Source organism: Genypterus blacodes, unplaced genomic scaffold (assembly GCF_046128005.1).
Source record: "Genypterus blacodes isolate CSIRO-AG114 ecotype Tasmania unplaced genomic scaffold, CSIRO-AGI_Gbla_v1 ptg000052l_1, whole genome shotgun sequence".
NCBI classification, from domain to species: domain Eukaryota; kingdom Metazoa; phylum Chordata; class Actinopteri; order Ophidiiformes; family Ophidiidae; genus Genypterus; species Genypterus blacodes.
In genome coordinates, this window is record NW_027466864.1 from 5030001 (window position 1) to 5053640 (window position 23640).

At 46.6% G+C, this 23640-nt stretch overlaps 1 protein-coding gene across 1 annotated transcript in view; it reads right to left on the minus strand.

Annotated features, from left to right (window-relative positions):
* Nucleotides 1-23640, minus strand: part of syngap1b (synaptic Ras GTPase activating protein 1b) — a 73769-nt gene that overhangs the window by 40799 nt on the left and 9330 nt on the right. Inside the window, exon 2 of the mRNA XM_076150455.1 lies at nt 21639-21744. Within this exon, the coding sequence (XP_076006570.1) occupies nt 21639-21744 (106 nt within the window). The remainder of the gene's footprint in view (nt 1-21638; nt 21745-23640) is intronic.

Genomic DNA, 23640 nt, shown 5'->3' on the forward strand with positions numbered 1-23640 from the left:
ACGGACAGGAAGCAGCAGATGGGAATCAGTGGACTAATTGTGCTCTTATGCATGACGACAGATTCACAATTACACACAGAGAGAAATGGGGCTACTGCACAAGAGGTGGGTGCAAATGGGGTGAAGCGGCGTTGTTGGGTGCGTTCCAGTGCAGCGTACAGGGTGACGTATAGCTGCATCAACTGACACAATGCGTTGCATTGAGACAGATATAGATTGAGGCGAAGAATCATAGAGAAAGAGAAACATCAGCAGGTCCTACCTAGATCAGGTGGGGTTTGTTGTGCTTTGAGTCCAGACTTCTACTGTGATTCTGGGTATCCAGTCTATTTGACCCCACGATAAACTGATGCCAGGCAACAGATATGGCTGGAGATGCGTTCACTGACTTCAGTCTGTATCCTATACCAGTCTCTGTGTCTGTGTGACACGGCAGCAGCTCCGTAGTTTGCGTTTACATTCCGTTGGCCCGGAGACTTGAGATCTGAACTGATGCTCCGATAGCAGACGTCGCACTAGCGTCTACAAATCACTGAGTGTGTGGTTATCAGTTGGTTTATCTGCAATCGGAATCTGCCAGCAAGTGTAGGTGTGTGTGTGTGAAGCAGGTAACCATTCTACGGTGGATTAAGGCTGCGATTAAGCTCTGGACAGAGAAATATTGCTCACATTGTCAGGGCTGGAAATCTACTTAGAAAGTGAAGGAAATGACTCCAAGTGGAGACGCCAAAGTGAGGGAAAGTGACTCCACTATAAAAGCACTTCCACTTGCTGTAGCTGGATGAATCTGCACCTTAAACCTTTAAATATTTAATAGACAACTAGGTAAATGAATTAGTTATAAATCAGCCTCCACTACCAAGGCACGTGGATGAAGGGCTCCTTATTTCATGGTATGTGGCTTTATCTTAGCGTAAGCTCATTCTTAATGTATAGATATAGATATATTATTTATAACCTTTAGAAAAAAGACCTAAAGCGGATTTACATACAAGTACAATGCTATACAAATATCACAGATTATCTCTAAACTCTATATTATATCCTAGTGTAATGTTATATCCCAGGCTAAACAAACCATCAAGTGCAATATGGCGATCAACTAGCAACTCACTGCTGAGCACCACAGACACGCTGAGTCTCTACGGACAGAGGACAACTTCCCTGTAATTACAAATATTTAGTCTCTTACGGAAAATAAATGAATCAGTCAGAGTTAATTTGGTGTGTGTGTGTGTGTGTGTGTGTGTATGTGTGGGCTTTGTCCTTTCTCGGGAAATCTGCAACCGCAGCCGTTTCCTTCTGCAAAGTGCTGAATTTACCTTCAAGTTGACCCAAAAGTGCCACACTGACAGGAGGGCGAGGTGACAGTTATTAAGTAGGCCACGATTCGTTATCTCGCATCTTCAGACTAATTAGTGAGAGAGGAGAAACAAAAACGGGAAACAAGCGCTCCCAAAGCCAGCTGAGTGTTATAAGCTCCCACCAAGCCGCGGTGCATCCTCCCCCCGCCTCCCCCCGGCAGCCTGCTCCGTGTGCAGCGGCTGTTCCGCGGCAGGCAGTCCGGCTGAGAGCTCCTCCTTCCCGGCCTCTCCCTGTCCTCTCTCCCCGGTGCCCTCCGCCCCGACCCTGCACTCGCTATTCCGGTAACCGACGGAAGATCCGCTGAGGCCAAGTTCTCTCATCTTTTGGACGGGAATGTTGCCGCGATGGTTCCGTTAGTGCGAGTCCGCCTTCCGCTGCATCTCCGGGAACAACTTGTCAGGGGTGGAATGGTGGAGAGGATCCGAGCAAGGCTTCCGCTTTGGACAGAGTTGCTGGTTCCAAGACAGGGAATATCTCTGGATGCGCACAGAGTGGGAAGCAACGTGTCTCTCCGTGCGCGTGTGTGTGAGTGTGTGTGTGTGTATTTGTATGTATGTGTGTGCGCGTGTGCGTGTGAGAGTGTGAGTGTGTGTATACGTGATGGAGCAGTGCGCAGTCGGTCCGCCTCTCTTTGTGTGTGTGTGTGTGTGTGTGTGTGTGTGTGTGTGTTTGTGTGTGTGTGTGTGTGTGTGCGTGTGCGTGTGTGTGTGAGTGAGGATGCGTCCCGCTCCGCTGCGCCCTCCTTCCCAACCGGACGCCTCCAGCGGGGCGACCGGCGACCAAACGGAGAGACCGATCACCGAGAGACAGAACTGAGATCTCCAAAAGTGAGAAAGGGGGGAAAAAAAGAAAACGAGCAGAAAGCAGCACACGCCTCCGGATAAAGTGTCTGCAGTGTTAGCCAAATGCAGACTGAAGAAGAGGAAGAAGAAGCAGAAGAAAACGAGGCGATGAAGACAAGTTAGTCTCTCGCTTTCCCTTCCACAAAGCGACAGTTTGTCCTCAAGTAATCCGGCAGTGTGTCCGTCTGCCTGCACGCAGATCCCGCACAGGTGGAGAGCAGCACAGTGTCAGGAGGCAGCAGCAGAGCGGCGATGAGGATGATGAGGATGGTGATGATGGTGCCCTGCTCTCCCATCGCTCTGCGTCTCCAGCAGGAGTGTGTAACAGAGTAACACGGAGAGAGAGGGAGAGGGGAGGGGGGAGAGGGAGAGGGAGAGAGAGAGAGAGAGAGGGAGAGGGGAGGGAGAGGGAGAGGGAGAGAGGGAGAGAGAGAGAGGAGGGGGAGAGAGAGAGAGAGAGAGAGAGAGAGCAGTGGAGAGAGAGATAGAGGCAGAGGGGAGGGGGGAGAGAGAGTGAGAGAGAGAGAGAGGTGGGGCTGCTTGGATTCTTGCTGGGACCCTAAGCCGTCTTTTCCCTTCATCTTTCCCTCTTTATTCCCCCGTTGGACTCTTTCCCATCTTCCCATTTCCCTCTCACTCCTGTTCCATTTCCCTTTTACCTTCTGCTCTCTCTCACACACACACACACACACACACACACACACACACACACACACACACACACACAGTGCGTGAGGTTCAATGCTGAGGGCAAATGTGTGGGAAGCATGCAAGCGTGTCATTGCCCATACAACACGCAATATCACCACCAAGCCCACGGTAAACCACCTGCCTATGCTTACCCCTACACACACACACACACACACACACACACACACACACACACCCAGAGGCACAACCAGCTCTCAACCAATCTAAATTAAAAATGATCATGTTAATTTCGTCTCCCATGCCTTACATAATCCATACCTAATATCCTGAGAGCTGAGCTGAGCTCCATTGAGAGAAATTCATAAATACTTCAGAAATTCATAACGACGCCCAGCCAGCCAATACAAGGACAATTATGCAAATGAGCCGCACAGCTTTAATCTGTGTCTGGGTGTGTATCCGGGTGTGTGGCTGGGTGTGTGCCCGGTTGTGTATCTGGGTGTGTGTCTGGGTGTGTTTCTGGGTGTGTATCTATGTGTGTATCCGGGTGTGTGTCTGGGTGTGTGTCTGAGTGTGTATCTGGGTGTGTGTCTGAGTGTGTATCTTGGTGTGTGTCTGGGTGTGTATCTTGGTGTGTATCTGGGTGTGTACCCGGGTGTGTGTCTGGGTGTGTATCTGGGTGTGTATCTTGGTGTGTATCCGGGTGTGTATCCGGGTGTGTGTCTGGGTGTGTATCCGGGTGTGTGTCTGGGTGTGTATCTGGGTGTATCTGGGTGTGTATCTTGGTGTGTATCCGGGTGTGTGTCTGTGTGTGTCTGGGTGTGTATCTGGGTGTATCTGTGTGTATCTGTGTGTATCTGGGTGTGTATCTGAGTGTGTATCTGTGTGAGCGGAGCGACCTGCAGCACTCTTAATTCCAGTCCTAAAGACGCGGCCATTGATTGGGCTTTCAGCGATGATAAGCAATCAGCACTTCCAGAGGGGTAAAGGGTATCTTAGATCTGTTTCCATGACAACTGTGGATTTCAAGCAACTTTTTTTGTGGTTGCGCTGTTGCTGTACTCACTCAAACCACAGTCACAGTCTCTTGTTGCTGATAAAATAGAGTAAAAAAACGCTGTGTAAATATGAGCTCCAGGCAGCCGGCCAATACAACAGTTTGTGCTGCTTTTCGCCTTAAAATAACCCAATTTTGTGTAACTTCACACGGGAGGAGGATTGATGGCCAAACAGTCTATTGGCTGGGCTGAAAAGGTGGATAAAGAAGAAGAGTTGACACCGGTTTTACCTCCTGCCGTCGTCAAACAGCTCCCAACCATGGATTGACTCGGAGAGATTGAAACGTTTCAGCTGCTTTACCCCCCGCGGCTTCCTCAACCCTTCCTCCCTCCCCTCCTCTTTCCTTTCTCTCTCCATCTCCCGTTGTCTTTTTCCCCTCTCTCCCTTTCTCTCTCTCTCACATTCTGTCTGTCTGCTCTATAATTATTTCCATGGTTACCATTAAGGATGTGAAGCTAAGCCTGATGCACTACGGTAGTAATCTTGTTCCTCTCCTCCGCCTTTTCGTTCCGTCCTCTCCTCTCATCTGTCCCTTCTTTTATGCCGGTGTGAATCCCTGTAGCTTCTTCCTGTGTATTCCTTTTGTAAAACTTCATTTGTTACATGTGGGACCTGCTCCAGAACATTTATATATACAGTATACGCACAGATTAAGAGAGTCAGACAGTCGATTCATCTCTTCTGCACTAATCATCGTGTCGTTACTCTAAAGGTCTCAGGGTTTGCATAGTAAGACACAGCGAGCAGCTTCTAGGTCAGCAGCCGAAAGTGTGTGTGTGTGTGTGTGTGTGTGCCATATAATTGTGATGTTGCTGGTTCCTGCCATCGCTCCTGAGTTCCACAGCATTTCATTTCCTCCCTCTTTCTTTCTTTCTTTCGTTAGCAGATGGTGGGAAGACTATCAGCTGCATCACCTGGGCTGAATCCAAACATCCACACTGAGACAGAACCTGACCCTGCCTGCACACACACCTGGGAAAACTGGGTGTGCTGTCCTAATAAGATGGTGCTAGTGTTGAGATTGTGTTCATTTGCCCATGTAGAGCTGCAGTGTGTGTGTGTGTGTGTGATTTATTTCATTTGGAATCGATGTTATCAGATCTGATACAAAATCAAATCAAGCGGTTTTATTACATCGAGCAGTAACTGATATATGGTCTTTTAAAATCAGGGGGAAAAGGAAATATAGCGTTAATATTATTATTATTGTTTTTAGTTTTTACATATTTTAATTTTTGGAAGCTAAAATGTGCAAATTCTTGTATCAATCAAACGATCGCTACATGGTTTAATGGATCGCACCATTCTGACGCTATAAAACATTGAGTAGCATCTTTCAGCATCCGTCATAGAACAACCTGAACAACTGAGTAACCCGGGACACGCTCCGTTGCCACGTCAACGCACGTCACACCCTCTAACATGGCATATTCACCCCAGGAGGCTCCCAAGACCCACAGGGTGCAACCTCGCTAAGGACAAAGACGGAAAATCAATCAAACGCCGCTGCTGAGTCGCCGGGTGTCACCGTGGGCAACGATCGCCCCGTGAGAACAGATAACACAACTACTGATCGCACAAAATTTCATCACACAGCAAAAATCCAGGTTTTCTTTGCGAGTGCTCCTGTTTATGTTATTGTGTTTGTGTTTAATGTATTTTGAAAATTTGCTGCTATTCCCAAGTGTTCATATTTCCATTTTCTTCTGTCAAATATGCTTCTTTGTGTATTTAAGTTGGAATATTGGAAAAAGTATTGCATTTTTACCGCCCTGGAGAGGCGCCGGCTCATATTGGGATGTTTCCCTCTTAGCGTTTCATCTCTCTGCTCCCCCAGGATCAAAGTGTGGCTCACAGGTGAAGGGTTAACGCCCACACTAATGAACATCAAGACAGTAAAGGCCGTTTCTTTTGTTTCTTCCCCCTTAACGTACTTGATTATGCATTCGCTCCCGTAATGTCAGGACCTAATCTCCAGGAGCTGCCGCTCTGGGTGACCTGTGGTGAAAGTGATCTCCCTCTGCCATGTTTACTAGACCTCTCCCGCCTCGCTCCTGTCAGTCCACAGATGGCCAGGTGCCACGAGTGTAACACCAGCGGTACCACTGCAGAGCCGACACCAGCGTGTGTCAGCCTCCCCGCTTCAGAGGGGTAGATGACGGAGGTTTGGGCTGACAGGAGAGGAAGGAACCAGAGGAGTTGTAACAGGAAACGCAGTGTGACAGCAAGACCACTGAAGAGCCGGAGCAGAAAATGGAGAGATGGGGAGGGAGGGGAGGGAGGGAGGTGCTGCATTGTGAGAAATGCCACTGAGGAAGACTTGTATTCTGTGACGGGATGATGGATGGATGAACAAGGAGGACAGGACTAGACATGTGCACGGTGCCACCTGGCTGGGCGTCGTGCCAACGGCAAGATGAAGACGCGCTGTTGAAGATGCCAAGTGAGGGACAGGCTGGCACGTGCACGCAGGGGAGTTTCTCCTTTTTAACCTTTACACATCAAGCCACAATGGGAATTCATTACAAATTACTCAATGGACTCAAAATCCGCTGATTGAAAGGAGAAACCATCAAACAGACGAGTGAACGTGTCGCTCAATGATTTTGCTGCCCAATCTATGGTGGCTGCCCAGTCTCTACCACGTGAGGGTGCAAGACAGCTTTGGTTCCTGTCTTGCTGCCTGCTGTGCGACACACGACACATTTCAGGCTGGCTGAATATCTGGGCCGCCCGGGCTAAATGAAAGCTGGAGGGATGTGACAGCATATTGTGAAATAATGAAACTAATAGGTAAGTGTGGGAGTATTATCATTTTGGATGTAAAATCATCAGCACTAGAGATCGACCTCTTGTCAGATTGTACCTTTTTGTTCAGCTTGTTTTCCCATTAAAAGGAATCACACACAATGCTGACACTGTTTCAGATAAACGGATGTAAAAGCACAAGCAAAGGCAGCAAAACGACACCATGGTCAGGGAAACGTTCCATACGCAGAAGGTAACAAAGCCAAGGGAAAAAAGGTAAAAGGTAAGATAAGAGAGTATCCAAGGGACAGACTGGAGACAAACATGAGGAGATCAAGCTGAGGTACAAAATAGCCTCGAGTTAGAGACGAACACGGCAAGTACCATGACGATCTGGCCAGTGCTAGTACGGCTAACTGGGAGGGATGAATACTGAAGGGAAGTATGATAGACGATTCACCAACTCTACTCAATGTCTGCACAGATGTTGGAGATGTCAGGCTATACAGGCGCGGAGCAATAACTCAAAGGCCAGGTCTGATGTCTCCAGACTAATTACTCTCTATTCTACTCTCTATTCCTCAGTCCTTATAAATACTCGTACTAACAAACACATGGGGTGAGTCCACGCCGCTGAGGCCGGGCTGATCGGAGTCTTTTACCCGATGTTACTAAGGTAGAGTCAACGTGGCTGTGACCCATTTTAGACAGAGATCCGAAAGATACAGAAGCCAGCAGACAGACTAATGGAGCAAGAACAAGCTGTAGTAAATCACAAAGGAGTGACGTGGACGAGGTGGCTCTTTTGGATGTGGCGGTCTCACATTCACAGACACCTTCCCGTCTCCAGCGACACCCTGCGTTCCAGTCACTGAGGTACTGTAAGTGCTTTGTAGCGTTTCACTCAAATTTGCCCATTGTGTAGATTCAAATAAATAAAGAGAATTGCAATTAAAAGCCCACATCTTTAACCTTTCAGAACTCTGCCACCTGCCAACGGTTCATCCACCACCTACACAGTTGCATCTTTGCAGCTCCTGTTTTGCTGTCATCCAGTTACTGCAGTCACTTGTGAATCATCAGCGGCTCGCTAACGGCTGCTGATGTGCAAGGATTTCAAGAGGTGATTATCAAATCCGAGAAAGGCAGAGTTGATACTTGCGTCGTCGTAGGAGGCAATCGTCTCAAGAAACTATGGTGAGAACAATCCTCTGTAAGCAGCGCGTACAGAAAGAATCTCTGCAGTCTGAGAGTCGCTGTGTCTTTGTCCTCATGAGTGCAATCAATTCTCATAAACAGCTGTTTGCTTTCCATTTTCCCTCCCAAATTAATAATAAAAGTTAAGCTGCGATATTTGGATGCAATATGCTGTTTTTCAGAGTCTCTTCTTCTATGGTTTCCAGTTTTTCCTTCGCTCTATTTTTAAAAGTAGAGTAGTCGATATGACAAACAATACGATAATAAGAAAGTCAAAATGTTCCACATCCTGAGTGTGTGGCCACAGTCTTATACTCACGGCCATTGAGCCCAGACAGGAAGTTAATAGGAAGGCCCGAGCTTATCTGTGGGCACAATGCATCACATCCAAATGTCACCAAAGTCTATCAAAGGTAGCCGAGTGAAACAAATCACTAACTGCAGCCCACACAGGCCGTTTCAAACTGAAAGGTTTGTGCTTATGGAGTTTGTTTTCCTCATGAGACCTTGGAAAGAACGTTGTTAGGAAAGAGCACATTGCCAACTTCTTGGATTTGACAGTCACATGAACACACACACACACACACACAAACATACACACGTACACATATGCTGGACCTGCATGACAACATGAACATATTGCCAGCTTTGTCACATCCACCTACGTGAGCGTATGTACTGGAAAGCAACGCAGTGCTCAGACAAGACAAAGCTCAGACGCAACGCTTCCTGGAGTCCCACTGATGCTCCAAATGAGCCACACACACACACACACACAAACACACACACCAGAATAAACCAGTGCAAGGATACATTTCTTAATAAAGCATATAGAGTGTGGTTCAAATAAGGAGAGATGATTCAATAAATGAGCACCAAACTTCTCTCTCTCTCTGTGTTTAGGAGACACACACACACACACACATACACACATACACAACCACACACACACACACACACACACACACACACATACACACACACACACTTACTCACTCCTTGGTAAGGAAGACTGTGTGCATCAGTACAGAACAGCGCAGAACCCCGGAGGTTACATTGAGACACTGAGCTGTGTTGGCCTGACAACACCATCCTCCTCTCCCTCTCCCTCTCCCTCTTCCTCGCTCTCACACTTTCTAAATTTTGCCATCGCCTCTTCTCCTTTTAATTCCTCCCTTTCTTCCCCTTTTTTCTCTCCGCTCCTCCGTCCGTCTCTCGTTTTCCAGGCTGCATTACACTGCTGTGCACAGATATTCAATTAAAAGGCTGTGGAGTACAGCTGCAAAGCCTACGTGGATCACACACACACACAGACACACACGTGCACACACACACACACACACACAGATATCCAGAGAGAAGAGCCAAAAGGAGTCACAGACTAATATCACACACCAGTAGGTGCAAAGGGAGACCGGGAGATTTGGAGATTTGTCATGGAGTCACTATTGGATTTATGTGAAAACGGCATGCTTGCTGATTTTAACAAGCAGATTCCAGTGTTTTCTCAAATTTGATATCTTTCATTTATGATTTCCTTTGGTAGTCGTGTTCGTACCAACGCCAATTACAAATGGTGTTTTAAGTGAAGTATGTAAATGGTGTTTGGGCGTCTGTCTGCACATCTTCAGGACTTGTTTAGCCGTGTTGTTTCTTGTTTTAAGGCTTCTGTTCCTTTGTGCCATCCTGAGCTTTTTCACTCCATTCTGCCACCTTGTAAAGCACAGAGCAGTGAAAAGCAAAGGCATTATGTTTGCTGCTGCTGCTGCTGCATTCATTCCACCACTCCTTTACTTGACTCCTTGGCCACAGAAAAGAGTGGCTGTTACCTTGGAAGGTCTTATTTATTATGTGTTCCTTAGCGAACACATAGAGCAGCACTTAAAAAAAAAGGATTGGTTTTGTTCAGTAGGTTTGTTTTCCTTCAGATGAATGTTCTGGGGTTTGGTGTTTTCTTAATTAAAGAGAGAGGGTCATTGAAATTGTTGAATTATGGGGTTTTATTATGAAAGATCATACCAGGAAAACACCTATCTCCATTTGAATACGAGTTTTAGAAGGAAATCAATACATTCTCACTTTGCGTTCCGTATAAAGCCTCATTCATGAACTCCATCCTGCTGCCAATACTCGTTTCCAGGATGCATTCCAATTAATAATCCAATTAAAATGAAAAAGCTTCATCCACCCATCAGGCAGACGTGCTCTGGAGTCTGAGGCGCTGGTGTTTCTCTAGCAGACTGGCCCGGTGTTGACCCACAGCTTGTCTGTTCATTAGGCAGGAGTTGGGCAACAGTCTGGGGCAGCAAAAGTTGCCTTTACCTCACAGCCGCCGCTCTCTCTCGCTCTCTCTGATCTCTGGGTGAAAAAGCTTCTCAGGATCAGTTTCTCTAACAAAGCCCACGGGAGTTCACTTTAAAGGTGCTGCACCTGGCGTTTTTTCGGGTTCCTCAGAATGAAAAGTGTGGTAAGTATAATTCGCTGCGGCCCTGGATGATCATTCGGGGGGTTTGCTAGGGTAACTGATCGATATGTTGCAGCCGGCGCCACGTAGCAACAGTTCAGACCTGCGGAGGCTCACAAGCAACAAAAGCTACACTGCCTTCATCAAGGCGGCGGAATACTGAAGGAGAGTTCTGTGAGTTCATTTTCACTTATCTCAAGGGTTGGCGAATGAAAACGGAATAGCAGTGAAAGTAGAAATGAAACGGGATGGTAATTGTAAGTGCTCAGCTGTAATTACCAACCAGCAGCTTCTGCACGTGTTCCTCATGGGGCTCTTCATCCCCCAAAGTGAAGTTTTCAAGGTCAGTGAGCAAGAAATCACACAAATCACGGAGAGCACGTGAGTGTGGCAGAGTCTCAGATGGTAGAGTCGCTTCCTAAAGTCACCGAGCGCCCGTTAGCCATCGCAGCTTTCATCCATCTTCAAAATAGAACTGCACGTCAAAACATTTCAATATTGTCCCTTATCCAAAGTGAGTATGTGTGCCGCCATGTTTGCTTCGCCAGCTCTGCACACAACTCTAGTGGCCAAAACAGCATGTGGCAGCCGAGACAACTGTGGGAAGACGGTTCAAAGATACAGCTAATGTTTGGGAAATACTGTGAAATATCCACAGGGAAAGCTTTTATGGACGCTCCCCAGGTAGACACACACACTGACGCCATTCCAACCTGTGATGGTGGAGGACTGAAGACTTTACTGCAATAGCCAAGAAGAAGATGGAGGCCTGTACATCCTAAACCAGTGGACTGAGATGGAAGCAACAACAATCCTCTGCTTCTATCCTAGCAGAGGATTCAGGGAGAAGTCTGATATCTATTCTGTTTTCTTAGCCAATCACAGTCATTCATGTTCATATTGGCTCCTGCCTCATTGTCATTTTGCATCCAAATCATTATCTCTGCTTTCTCATCTCTACTGAGGAACCCACAGAGGAACATGTTCCATCTGCCACATTACAGGTGAACCTGATTCACACACGTCATCGGACACCAGTCGCAACAAATCCCTTGAACTCCGGGAGAGAAAAGCCTGCGAAAAGGATCACGAGCTCAACCGGAGCCACGGCAGCACAGGAACACACTTCTCGGGTCTCGCTTTCTGAAACTTTCCCTTTGTATCTCTGCGCTCGGTGCCTCTGCGACTATTTACAAGCTGGCGATATCCATTTGTGACAAGCTGTCTGCAGGGAGAAGATGGAATCTTAGCCGAGCTGATTTTCCCCTCAGATACTCCTCGTCTGTCTTCCCGTTGCTCTTTCATGCACTCGCACATCCATAAATGATCCCTTCCTAATTTATTACCACCACAGGGCAGAAGTGGTGATCCTACTGTTTAGCGCTTCACTCTAACACTTCATTATGTGCCTTTCTGTACAACTGGTAGAATTGTGAAAAGACAATAGAGTGAATTTGATGCACGATCAGGGAATATAACACCAGCAACACACACAACACACACACACACACACAAGCCAGATCTCTGTCAGCTCTGGCTCCGGGTGGTCAGTGTGGAAAATACAGTGTCAATCAAATGGAGAATGCTGAAGGACTTGCCACCATAGATGTCACATGAATGTATCACCGCTTTGAGCCGCCACATAAATATCAAACATTTAAACTACATCTAAATGTCCGAGGCGCTCCAGGGCAGGAAGTCTGTCTGTCTGTAAAGGATCCGGTTTGTCTTCCTGCCACGGAGCGAGGAGCGAGCTGCGAGCTGTGATGTCTCCATTCACAAACTCTCTCAAAGCAAACAGCACCGCTACTGTCGTCATGCCGACCACTCTGTCCTTGCCGTCGCTGCGCAGCCTCATCCCAATGTCTATTTTTGCTCTTTTGTCAGAGCCAATGCGTCGCCATCGCACCAACAATGCTGTCAAAGTTCTTCACCTTGGCTTTCCTCGCACGTCTCTAAATCTACTTTGCATGGCAGCTCTGAGCGAGGAACTGTGTGTGATTCATAAACATGTGGGCGGACGACGCCAGAACGGGAGATTTGTTGGTTTTTGCGTTGGACGGTGATAAAGTGTTTATGCTGTGCACTTATACAATACTTACTAATGTAGTTAGGCTGTGCCGCTGCTGCAGCCATCTTTAGTTTAGAGGTTTAGAGGTCAGTTGCCCTTGATGGCTCTTCAGCAGCACTTGGTGGTTTTATTATAAAGAGGACATTTTGCAGCTTTCAGTGCTCTTATTTTCTGTCGGGGCTCTATTTTTAAACTTTGGCAACGCTTTACTGTGGAAAAAAAACACAAATCACTTCTGCTCTCCCTTGTGATCACACTGCACAGTGAGTGAAAACGGGCATTTTATAGGTTTCCTTAAGGCTTCTTCTTCTGAGAAAGCCTGTTATGTCATCGTTGGCTCATTGACAGCAAAGCCCAACACGGATGCTGGACACACACTCGTTCCCTCCATCCTCACACACACACTTGGTGGCTGTGTTGGCAGGTCAATTAGAATGTGTTACATGTCGGGTCAAAGGTCTCATCAAAGGCAAAGCTTTCCGGGCATTTCATCATTTACTCCATGTATTTATGAAGGGGGGGAAGCAGGATTGAGAACAAATGGCTCTGCGGCGGAGGATACCAAGGCTGGAAGAATGGATTGGCAGACAAAAGCCTCTGCAATATCACACTATTCACATTCTCTTTATGCAACAAATGCACTTAGCTCTCCTCTGCAGACAAGAGAAGCTCACTTTAATTTCCTCTAACCATCCTGTAGCGTCTCCCTGGAGGATGGACAAAGTCAGGCTGGGGAAACTGAAGGAGAAATTTAGGGCAATGACTGAGCGGCTGAGAGGAGGAGGAAGTCCTATTTGCAGCTTCGGTTGAGATGAACCAGAACAGAACAATGTTCCCCCCAAACCTCTGCCTGGAGAGCCGTTAAGTGGCCAATACTAAATGAGCGATTGTACCGGGCAGCAGGCGGGTGTGAATCCTGTAAGTGTAGGAGTGTGAAGCAGGTCGGGGCTAAGCTCACAAACTCAGCCAGACCTTCCTCGAATTAAGAAGCAAATAAATAAATTGAGCGAGAAACTGAGTGGATGTTGTGCGGCGGTGACACTGGAGGTGTGAGACGCTCACTAGTTTGACGTCCTGGGGGAATTGAAGAGTATTAAACATCTGTATGAAGTCGTTTACTTCCAGCATGAATATGCTGCTGCGCTCAATCTCCATAATACCACCCCAAGGGAACGCAGCAAAGAAGATGATACGGTTTGATGTGGCATATGTGCAGGCACGACCATCTGACTGCGTGTGTGCCTCTGTGTGTGTGTGTGTGTGTCTGACTGTTTTGATGTATGTATGCATCAAGGTGTTGGCAAATGTCATTATCAGACAAACTTAGACATTTTAAATGATGAAACACGCACATGAAGCTCCGTCTCCCCGGCTCGACGCGCAGCGCTGAATTTTAAAAAGTGTAAATTAGTTGTTCGAGCTCCCTTACTTATTCTAATGCTGTTTGGATCAAACCGGACTTCCTCAGGCAAATGCTTAAGACCCTTTAAGCGAGGCGACTATTTGCCTCATGCACCCCATTTGTGTGCCTGAGTTTGTGTACGTGCTGCGATGTTATTACAGCGCGTCTCTGCACTAAACTCCACAAAGGCAAAGCCCATACTTTACTAAACCACTCTAAGATGGATGCAGATGGGATGCAGCCTCGTGCCCTCTTCACTCAGCCTCACTATCCCTGCTAATCCAAGGTGTACATGCTCACAGAACGCATTGTGAGTATTTAGATAGTGAGGACAGATGTTCTCGTTAATATATAAATACCTCCTACGTGTCCGTGTCCATCTGACGTTACACGTGAACAAGCAGTCAGCGCTGAGGCTCGAGTTTAAAATCCTGTCTCAAACTCGTCGGTGAGAGGCAGCGCCGGGTGACTGACCCCTTCAGAGAGGCTTAGAATTCTCTCATCGTCTCTTAACCCTCAAAGGACCGTAAGAGTGTGTGAGTGACTGTAGCACACCTGAAGTCGACTAACTGCAGGAGACCCTCCGATACGCCTGCTGCCACTCAAACGAAGGCTTCTTTCTACATGTTGTTAAGGCGTGATTATACAGCGCTCCATTCTTCCACACCAGCCCACGGGGTACATCACTCACAAAGACATCTAGAGTTACATAATCATCCCATTTACAGTATAGGCTGTTTTGCATTGAAAAGGTGTTGGAAAGGTGTTGGAGCTGATCTGATAGTACAGTGAGAGGTTTTAGCTCCTTCTCCTTCTCTTGCTATTTTCTAATAACATAAGGCTAACTTGACATCACTCCATCTGACTGACTGTACACCCCTCCCCCCCTCCCCCCCTCCCCTCCCCTCCCCTCCCCCACCCCCGCCTGAAAGAGGAACAGATATCCCCGGCCCGCCCGACTCTCATTTCAACTCTTCAGACCCTGGATCCCGACGCTGGAATGTTAAGTCGCTACGCTGGCAATCTCTGTTTTATTAGACCCTTGAGTTAAGCTTTAATAATACTCCTGCTTTCTTCAACTCTGAAATATATCTAAAATTAAATCATTTTTATCTGCTGCAAAACCTGAAAAAAGGCAATCTATGCCTCCTTTCTGTCTGCATGTAGCACTGCGGCTTCCTTCACTCTGCCATGGGCTGCACACTTCTCCCCTTGTTACAATTAGTCGGACCGAAGAACTCTCTATGTGGTTTTCCGTCGGGGGTTTAGTTTGAGCTTCGCTTTGGACGAGAATTACCTCGACTCTGGAGTCTGCACCAGTGTGTTACTAAAAGAACATAATAATGGCGTTCTGTATTGGGCTGTGAACGTTGTCTGACACATGTGAGTGCACAGCAGCGAAGGAGGAAAGGACCAGGCTTTACTAAGAAGCTGCGACTGCATTTACACTTGGTCACTTCATGCGTCTCGACCCGATAGGACAGCTAGCCGATAATGAAATGGCCGAGTGTAAATACCCTGGAAGACGCAGCGGAGACGGATCGCTATCCCACAGCTCAGACGGCTTCCGGAGTTAAGTGTGAGACGCAGTGCAGGAGTGACTTGGGCCGAGTGTGTGAGCGTCTCCTCATTTTAACTCTTCCCAAAGCAAAGTGCGTCAATCGGAAGTTGTACTCTCAGCACACATGGGGTGAAGTTTCTATGCAGGCACACGGACCAGAGTCATGAATGGAATAACAAGTGGAACGGGAACGCTGGGAGCTTTGTGGGGCGATGAAAGTACTCAAGCGAAACTCTCGCGGCCGGACAGAAGCAAACCCAATTGTGGAGATAAACCGCAACAGGCGGTGGAGCACGACTGCGCAGAATATTGGGAAAGACATCAAGCTCACCTACAGAAGGGATAAATGATGATAACAACAAGAAAGGAACCAAGCAAGAGTAAATCTTTGATACGAGGACCTCCATGAAGTCCTGGGACGGACCAGGACCTACGTGCCCAGAGAGGGACACAGGTTGGACACCACTAGACATCTAAAGCTTCCCTCCATGTCCTGTTACAGCTTCACTCAATGATGACATGCATGAAACACAGGGAGAAGTGAACCAGACATTCTTTTCCATGACAGGAATCATGAAAACAAATAGCTTCTAGAACAATCCAACGAGCAAATCAAAATGGGAGACTACAGATATGTGGCAGGCCGGGTATGAAGAAGATGATGAAGATGAGCATGATATACCACCTTCTATTTGCTAGGTTACTGTATCAAAAAAGCTATTTATTTGTGTCAAATACAAAAATAAAATGCTTTCTGTATACCTCTGCTTCTATAATACATCACTCATAAAGAGAATCAACGGCCTGATAGCTTCTCCTTTCACTCAAATTTGCAGATTCGCAGGGCAAAGACTGCACAACACAGCTGAATAATGTATTTCCATCCTTATGATCTCATCCTAATGTAGTAATATTTCAAGGTCCCATTCTCAGCACCACCTCACTATGATTTTCTATGAATCATTGTTTGCATAAGTACATTTTTTGGAGTATATGTCTGTTTACAGTTTAGGGGGAAGTGGTGCATTCATGCCCGTCTATTGATTGAACCCAGCTGACACACAGCTCCACACACACTCTGCGCTCGTATCCTGAGACCGCTCTGTCCGCGTCCATCACAAGCTGAACAAAGCGGAGCAGAGAGACATTTGTATTCATTCCCGGTTCCAAAGGCAAGACAGGCAGATGATTCAGCAAATCTTTCCAAACACAAGCTCAAGCCTCTTCTAGGGGAATTTTCACTTTTGCCCTCACACAATCAAAAAGTTTACAAACTGTCACCGTGTGGGCGTGTGTGACCTTAAAGGCACCACCAACCAGATCACACACACACACCACTGCAAAACTCTTATAGTGTTAAAGTTCTCAACAAGAACGGGTTTGAATGAGATTTGCAACCGCTAATGTTCTCCATCTGTAATAATATAGAGTTATAAAGTTTATAATATAGAGAGAACATATATAAATAAAGATAAAGACTGTAAAATGTCCTTTAGAGTCTAACAGCTAATCAGTGTCACATCTTAGACCCTGCAGGTTCTTATAAATGGAGCAACAACATATGATAACTACATATTGTTGTTGAAGTAATCTTACAACACAATGCTCCAACAGATTTAAAGGTCAAATGAAGAAAGTAGCCAAAAAACAAAGATGAGTAATACTCATCTGAGAGAAGAAATGTTGTATAATTAGACTCATAATCTGAACACAACACTCTGGCTTTGGTAATTCAGCAGCCTAAAATGGTCGGCACTGACAGATGGGCTGTAATATCTTTCATTGGTCTCCGTTGGCACAGAGGTTATCAAGATTTAATAGACTTAAAACAAAATGAGAACCATTTCCAACTATAATGTAAATATGCTCACTCACTAAATTCATTCTGGGATTTAAGAGGTTTTTTTTATTTTTAGCTCTGCAATTATGTTCAATACCGTTAAAACAAACTCTGAAACACGCTGCGATCGGTCTTTTAGCATGGAAATATCAGGAATAGAGCAGCAGGAATCTAAGACCAAGGTCAGTTCTCAGCATAGCTTCCAAAATATTGTGAATAAGTTCTGCACAGGGACTTCATTCTACACTGGACTTATAAACAAGTACATATAAAAGGTTCTTACAGTGGGACTGAGCTCCTTCTTTCAGTCGATGGGCAGATATAGAACAGTATCTTTATTTGCCCATAACCTTCTTCTATTCCTGAATATGCAATTTGAGGAAGCTATGGGATTTAAAATCTTTCCAAGAATTTACTGAATTCAAGGTGAAAAACAACTTGAAGCCCAAAAAAATGCTGCGGTGTTCCTCAGCGGGAACTGCCACCTGAGATGTCACTCCTGTCCCAGGTGGGAGGAGGAGGAGGAGGAGGAGGAGGAAGATCTTTTAAACTTTCTCCAACATTCCAACCACTCCTCCATCTCACTAACAGACACTTCAGCAACATAAAAGCATTCATTATTCTGTTATTCAGGCTTTAAACACCTTGGTGAGATTTCAGTGGAATGCAAAGCTTGGACCCTTTTGGAATTTGGAATAAGAAACAAAATCAAATGTCTACAACTTTTCTTTTTTTGTACAGTGTGCTAGCTGATGCTCCAACAAATGCTGACCATGTAAATCTCTTTAAGTGGATGATGAATGTTCCAAACTGCATTCTCATTCCAGATGGTTAGTAAGACGTTCAGCCGGCATGCAGATGTCATGGTTAGGGCTGCAGAGAAATGTTTAGGGGAGGTGGATAATAAAGGGACATAGATAATAATCTTTAGTGGTCCAGGGATGACAGATTGGGATGAGTCACGATGCACGTCTCAACAATGACAGAGGAAAGTCTCACACCTCGGTCCTTATGTGTTTCCTTCCCTCTGTCTGGAATTGACTGTGTAATTTTATACCCTCAAGTCGGTAAATGGAGCGAGACAGTGTCTGATGGCGGAGGAGGGAGGGATGGGGAGTAGGAGAAGTTAAAATGGATGAGGAGTGTATGTAAGGTGTGTGTGTGCTGAATGAAGCTGATGCAGCGTTTACACCTATAGACATTGGCTTTGATCGATCCTTTACCTCTATTACATGAGATGCAGGGCTAGAGAGTGAGAGTATGGCCCAGAATCCGTGTTTCACAGGTCCGTTTTCGCTCAGTGTGCACACGGGGGGGGGGGGGCAACAGCACGGGAGGAAAAGAAGTGGATCACATCGACTCATTACAAAGCTTTCTAAATGGAGCCCTGAATTAAAATAAGAACATAAGAATCCTTGAATCCCAGGTAGAGCAGGGTTGGGAGTGAGAGTGAAAGTAGACCGCTGCTCAGCTGTTTAGGAGGTCGGAGAGTTTATTTATACTCAAGTCCTGAAAATGATTCCTAAAAATAGACGCGTCAAAAAAGATGCATTATGCCAAGATACAGCATCAGAGCTTTACAATCCTCTGCTGTGATCGTCTGTGAAGGTCACACACACAACTGAAACTCAGCCGAGCCCGCTGTAGCATTGTCTGATATCAACAAGGACAAGCCGCCGTGCGCTTTAACGGCTGCCGCGACAAATATTCAATACAAAACAAATCCAATCAGCTATTTCTAATGCTGTATTCCCTTCCCTGTGGCTAATTCATTCAGATAAGTTTTCCTTCAACAAGGAAGCGTCAGACGCAGGCAACATTAAAGGCCAGATTCATTAATGTGGATTATCACATCACATCTCGGAAAGGTTAATGAAGGAACAAGGGAGCAAGGTAAAGTTTTTGTTTTTGTGCACATGTGCAGCGCGGCAAACGTTCCTTCAGAGTAAGAGAAGCCGGAGCGCCGAGGACCGTTCATCTCCGCGGCGGGAATACGACACCGTAACATTCCGAGATGTGAGTTTATGATCTCTGGGTGCAGAACTGCGCTCTTACACTCGATTCTGAATGAGCTTTGGTAGTACAGCTATAAAAGTTAACAGTATATTATAACAAATAAGCCTGGCGGTGCTTTTATGTAGGAAGTTCAGGTCAAATTAAGATGAAATATGGATATTGCTTTAAAGTTGCGGTGAAATCTTATTCTGCTTACGGAATAAATAAATAAACTACAAGCGCTGTGAAAGTGTCTGAAAGTCCATTTTACCCTGCAAAAAGGGGATTTTATGACTCTGTTTAGATCATTTACTCAATTATAACAACAATTATGAATTTGCTCAAAAACTGAAGCGTTAGTATTTCACTCTAAACTATAAACTGTTTTCTCTACCAGGTGTGCTGTGAACCGGATCACAAGCAGCACTTCACATACATGTAAACAGGCTTCTCAATAATACATCTTTTGAAATAATAGATAGGCACTTTCCTTCAGTTATAGTAGTTTGTAATAAAGCAAGAGTTTAAAACAGTTTAAAACATCAGATCAGGCGGCATTTAGTGACTGATATCACTTTAAATGTGAGTGAAAATAATCTAAACCACACAAAGTCCTGGTTCTAATCTGATCCTGTGGCCTTGTGATCGCTGGCCGCACTAACAGAATCAAACAGCTCCGGTTTGGATCGCTGGATGCGCGGTTGGCGTCGTAGTTTGAGTTTGGCGCGCTGGTCCGGGCTGAGCCGAGCCCCTGGCCTCAGCCCCATGCTGCTCTGTGCCACACACACACACACACACACACCTCCGATCAGAGAGTCCACGGCTCATAGATGACATGGTGTGAAATCTCCAGACAGTGACTAATTAAACGATCTCAGAGGAGAGTCAACGTTCACACCGAATTACTATCATCACTGAATCTTCATCAGTTTAGTGTTCTGGGTCAGAAATGTTATAAAATGGGTCATTGTGTCAGCGACAGCTCCCCGTAAACTCCATCTATAATCGGGATCTTCTGACAGCTCCCATTTGCTTTGTTGGTGATCTGCTAATTAGCCAATGCCTTAGGGCCGTTAATCTCTTTTGGCTCAGACAGGAGCACGACGCCACAGATGGTCCATAATGGTGTCAGTACATTATGGTCTGGACTCTGGAGCCTAGCAGGCCTACATGTGTACGTTCACAGTGTGCCCACCCAGGAAGGGGGGTGGGGGCAGCGCACCAAGTGGCGTTTGCTGAGTCAGCATACGTCAAAGCATCAGTGATGTGTCAGAGTTTGACCTCTGGAAGGTCGGACTGCCACAAGTGAGAACTGAGAGAAATATTTATATAGTTGAATCAGCACAGCTTTCCGGGAGCAAAAAGGCAGAGGCAGTGGCAGAATCCTAGATGGAGGGCGTCACAGGGGAGAGGCCTTAAAATAGCCGGGTGAGACGGAGAGGTGGAGGGTGAGAGACTGAGCGGGACGTTTGTAAAGAGCCCAGAGTCGAGCAAAACAAACAGACAAACGCAGCATTCAGAGGGGCGGGTTCAGAGTCCAGGGGGGCTTAGAGGGGACAAAAAGCAAAGAGGAAGAGGAGGAGGAAGAGGAAGAGGAAGGGCAAAGGAGGGAGCAAGGGAAAAGCACAAGAGGACACATGGAGGAGAGACGGAAAAGAGAGAGAGAGACTGAGGGGGAGAAGGAGAGAGGGGGGAGAGAGACAGAGACAGAGAGAGACAGAGAGAGCGAGAGAGAGACAGAGACAGAGACAGAGAGAGAGAGAGAGAGAGAGAGAGAGAGAGAGAGGCTGAAAGCTGAAACCTCCATAGAGAATGGAGGCATGAATAAACATTCAAACACAGACGGATACAGAGGCAGGAGTGAAAAGATGCACACGTTTATCAAGATCTCAGTCTATGAATTTCATTCCAAAACAAGATATCTGATAAATCACATAACCTGGCGGAGGAGTACAGGGAGAGAGAGGAGCTCGGGTAGAGAGAGAGCTGGCGCCTTGAGCCAAGATCAGATGGGACGCTCTTATCTGGTCTCAAATGCAGAACGCTGCTGTGAGCGCTGCGACTAACACACAGAGCAAAGAGCTTTACATCACCGCTGTTGCTATGCAACTATCGTCTCAATGCAATTTAGCTAACCTGAAGAAATAAAGGCGATAATGTTCTGGGGGAATAAAAACAGACAAAAAGAAGCTGAAGTTGGATTCATGTTTACAAGCCGGTCAGAGCTGAGAGAGAGAGAGAGAGAGAGAGAGAGAGAGAGAGAGAGAGAGAGAGAGAGAGAGAGAGAGAGAGAGAGTGTGAAGGTTTACTTTGTTAACGCTCAGAACAGCTGATCACGTGTTTGAAACGCTCCATAACTGCTGGCTCAGCTCTCTCCTACATGTATTGAGACCTGTGGGAGGGTTCTGCGGCGTCATTGTGAGGTTGAAGCAGATCTGCTCACCCATCTCGGGGTGATGTCGTCCCTCTACAGGAACGCTGACTGTCCGCCGCAGCAGCTTGTTCCTGTGAGTCTCGGAGCGCCGCTCGCGCATCAGCAAAGGGTGTACCTGCACAGAGACACACACACACACACACACACAGATAAGTCTTTCACAGAATAGGAACAGTTATTTTGTGTTATCTCTCACACACACACGCCACTCTCTGTCTCCCTCTCTCTCTCTCTTTATTCCAGTAAACAGTCTTTACTCGTGCTTGATAAATAATGGATGCACTTAGATTTACAATTTGAGGAGACAACAGAATGGACTCAGCTGCTAATTAAACTGTATTTATTCTAAAGGGTTTAAAGGTCGAGCCGAGTGTTTATGGGAGAACAAATTGAAGTGATTAATTGAGAACAAAGCTTCCAAAGCCGATGTGCAGAAAACAAGACAAAGAGACTTAAAGCGTCCTGAACGAGAGAGCAAAGTGTACAAACAAGTAATTAGGAGAAGCGTTCACATATAAGTACATTTGAGGTGACTGTTGGGTCCGACGCGACCCGAAAGCTGCCGGTTCTGTCTCATTTCAGAGCGCAGCGCACGGTAAAGGTCACAGCTGCTGCGTTCGGCTTGTAACAGCCGGGGAAGCGTTCATGATCCAGTGAGTTACATCAGAACAGGAAGAGAAGGACATATAGAGAGAAGTAAAGTGCCACGTTCGGCCCCACAGGCCCCGAATTCATTAAAGTGAAGATGTGCAGTACTGGTCAGCAGCACACACTCCTCACAGTCACACACACACACACACACAGATCAGATAAGATGAAGAACAGATGTGTAAATGAAGAGATGAACACACGAGCTGGATTTTTCCTTCTTGATTCCAGCTGATTTGAATCAAACGTCATGTTATCCCTTCAACCAAATGAGCTCTTCTAATTTTAGCTCCAGTCCGATTCAGCACAGAAGCCCGGACGAGAAACACGGCAAAGTAATGTGATGAGTAACATGATGACTTCCTCTTCAGAGCCTAACGAGTGTCCGGCTCCTTCCTCCAAGCTGTTTCTCCCCTCACAGTCGCCGTGGACGCTGACTTCTCCTGCCAGTCACCGAGTCTCTGGCCCTGGTGTGTCAGCCTTTGTGTTTGTGTTCTGATCCCATCCTCCTCTCGTGTCCCCGGTGACTTACAGACGCACACGGCAGGAACATGAGAGAGCGGCGCTGTGAACACGGATGTCCGGTGTCAGAGTGGAGCTGAGGACAGTACAGCAGCCTGAGGGGCTTTGGGGCCGAGCCAATAAGCGTGAGGGACAGAGGCAGGGACACCCGGAGCCAAACGTCCCACAAGACAACAGAGCAACCTGCCACTCAGCCCAAGGCACTCTGTGATGGCGTACACACACACACACACACACACACACACACACACACACACACACACACACACACACACACGCACACACGCAGCAGAGGAGCGTTTGATACGAGCAGATGTGTGTCCATCAAAGGAGGAGGAACATAAAAGTTTCATGCGGACGCTGATGCAATATCACGCTACGTCTGCATCACGCTGAGGAGAGCGACGCGGCCAGACACAAACATCAATGCGCATCGCCGCCTTCCCTAATCTGGTTAGTCCGGCAAAGCAGAAAGATGCGCGGCGTCACGACAGCGGGGCAGCGGGCGTCCTTGTTTACGTGAATCTCTTTGAGCAGCTTAATCAAGTGTGAGCATCATAAAGCAGCTGCCCGTGTGATTACTCCTCCTCCTCCTCCTCTTCTTCGTCTTCTTCTTGACTTTTATGCCACAGAGCACAGGAGCACAGAGCCTGGGACCAACATATTGCTTGTGTGCGATGAAATTACACCACAATCTCCTCGATGAAAAATATATTACCCAGCATGCATTCTTTATGAGTGCAGCAGGCAAAACGCATGTTCACGTTCATTTACTGAGACTCTGAGCCGCCACGCCGCAGCGCTTATGGACTGGAAGGTTACATTTGGATGCTTATACATT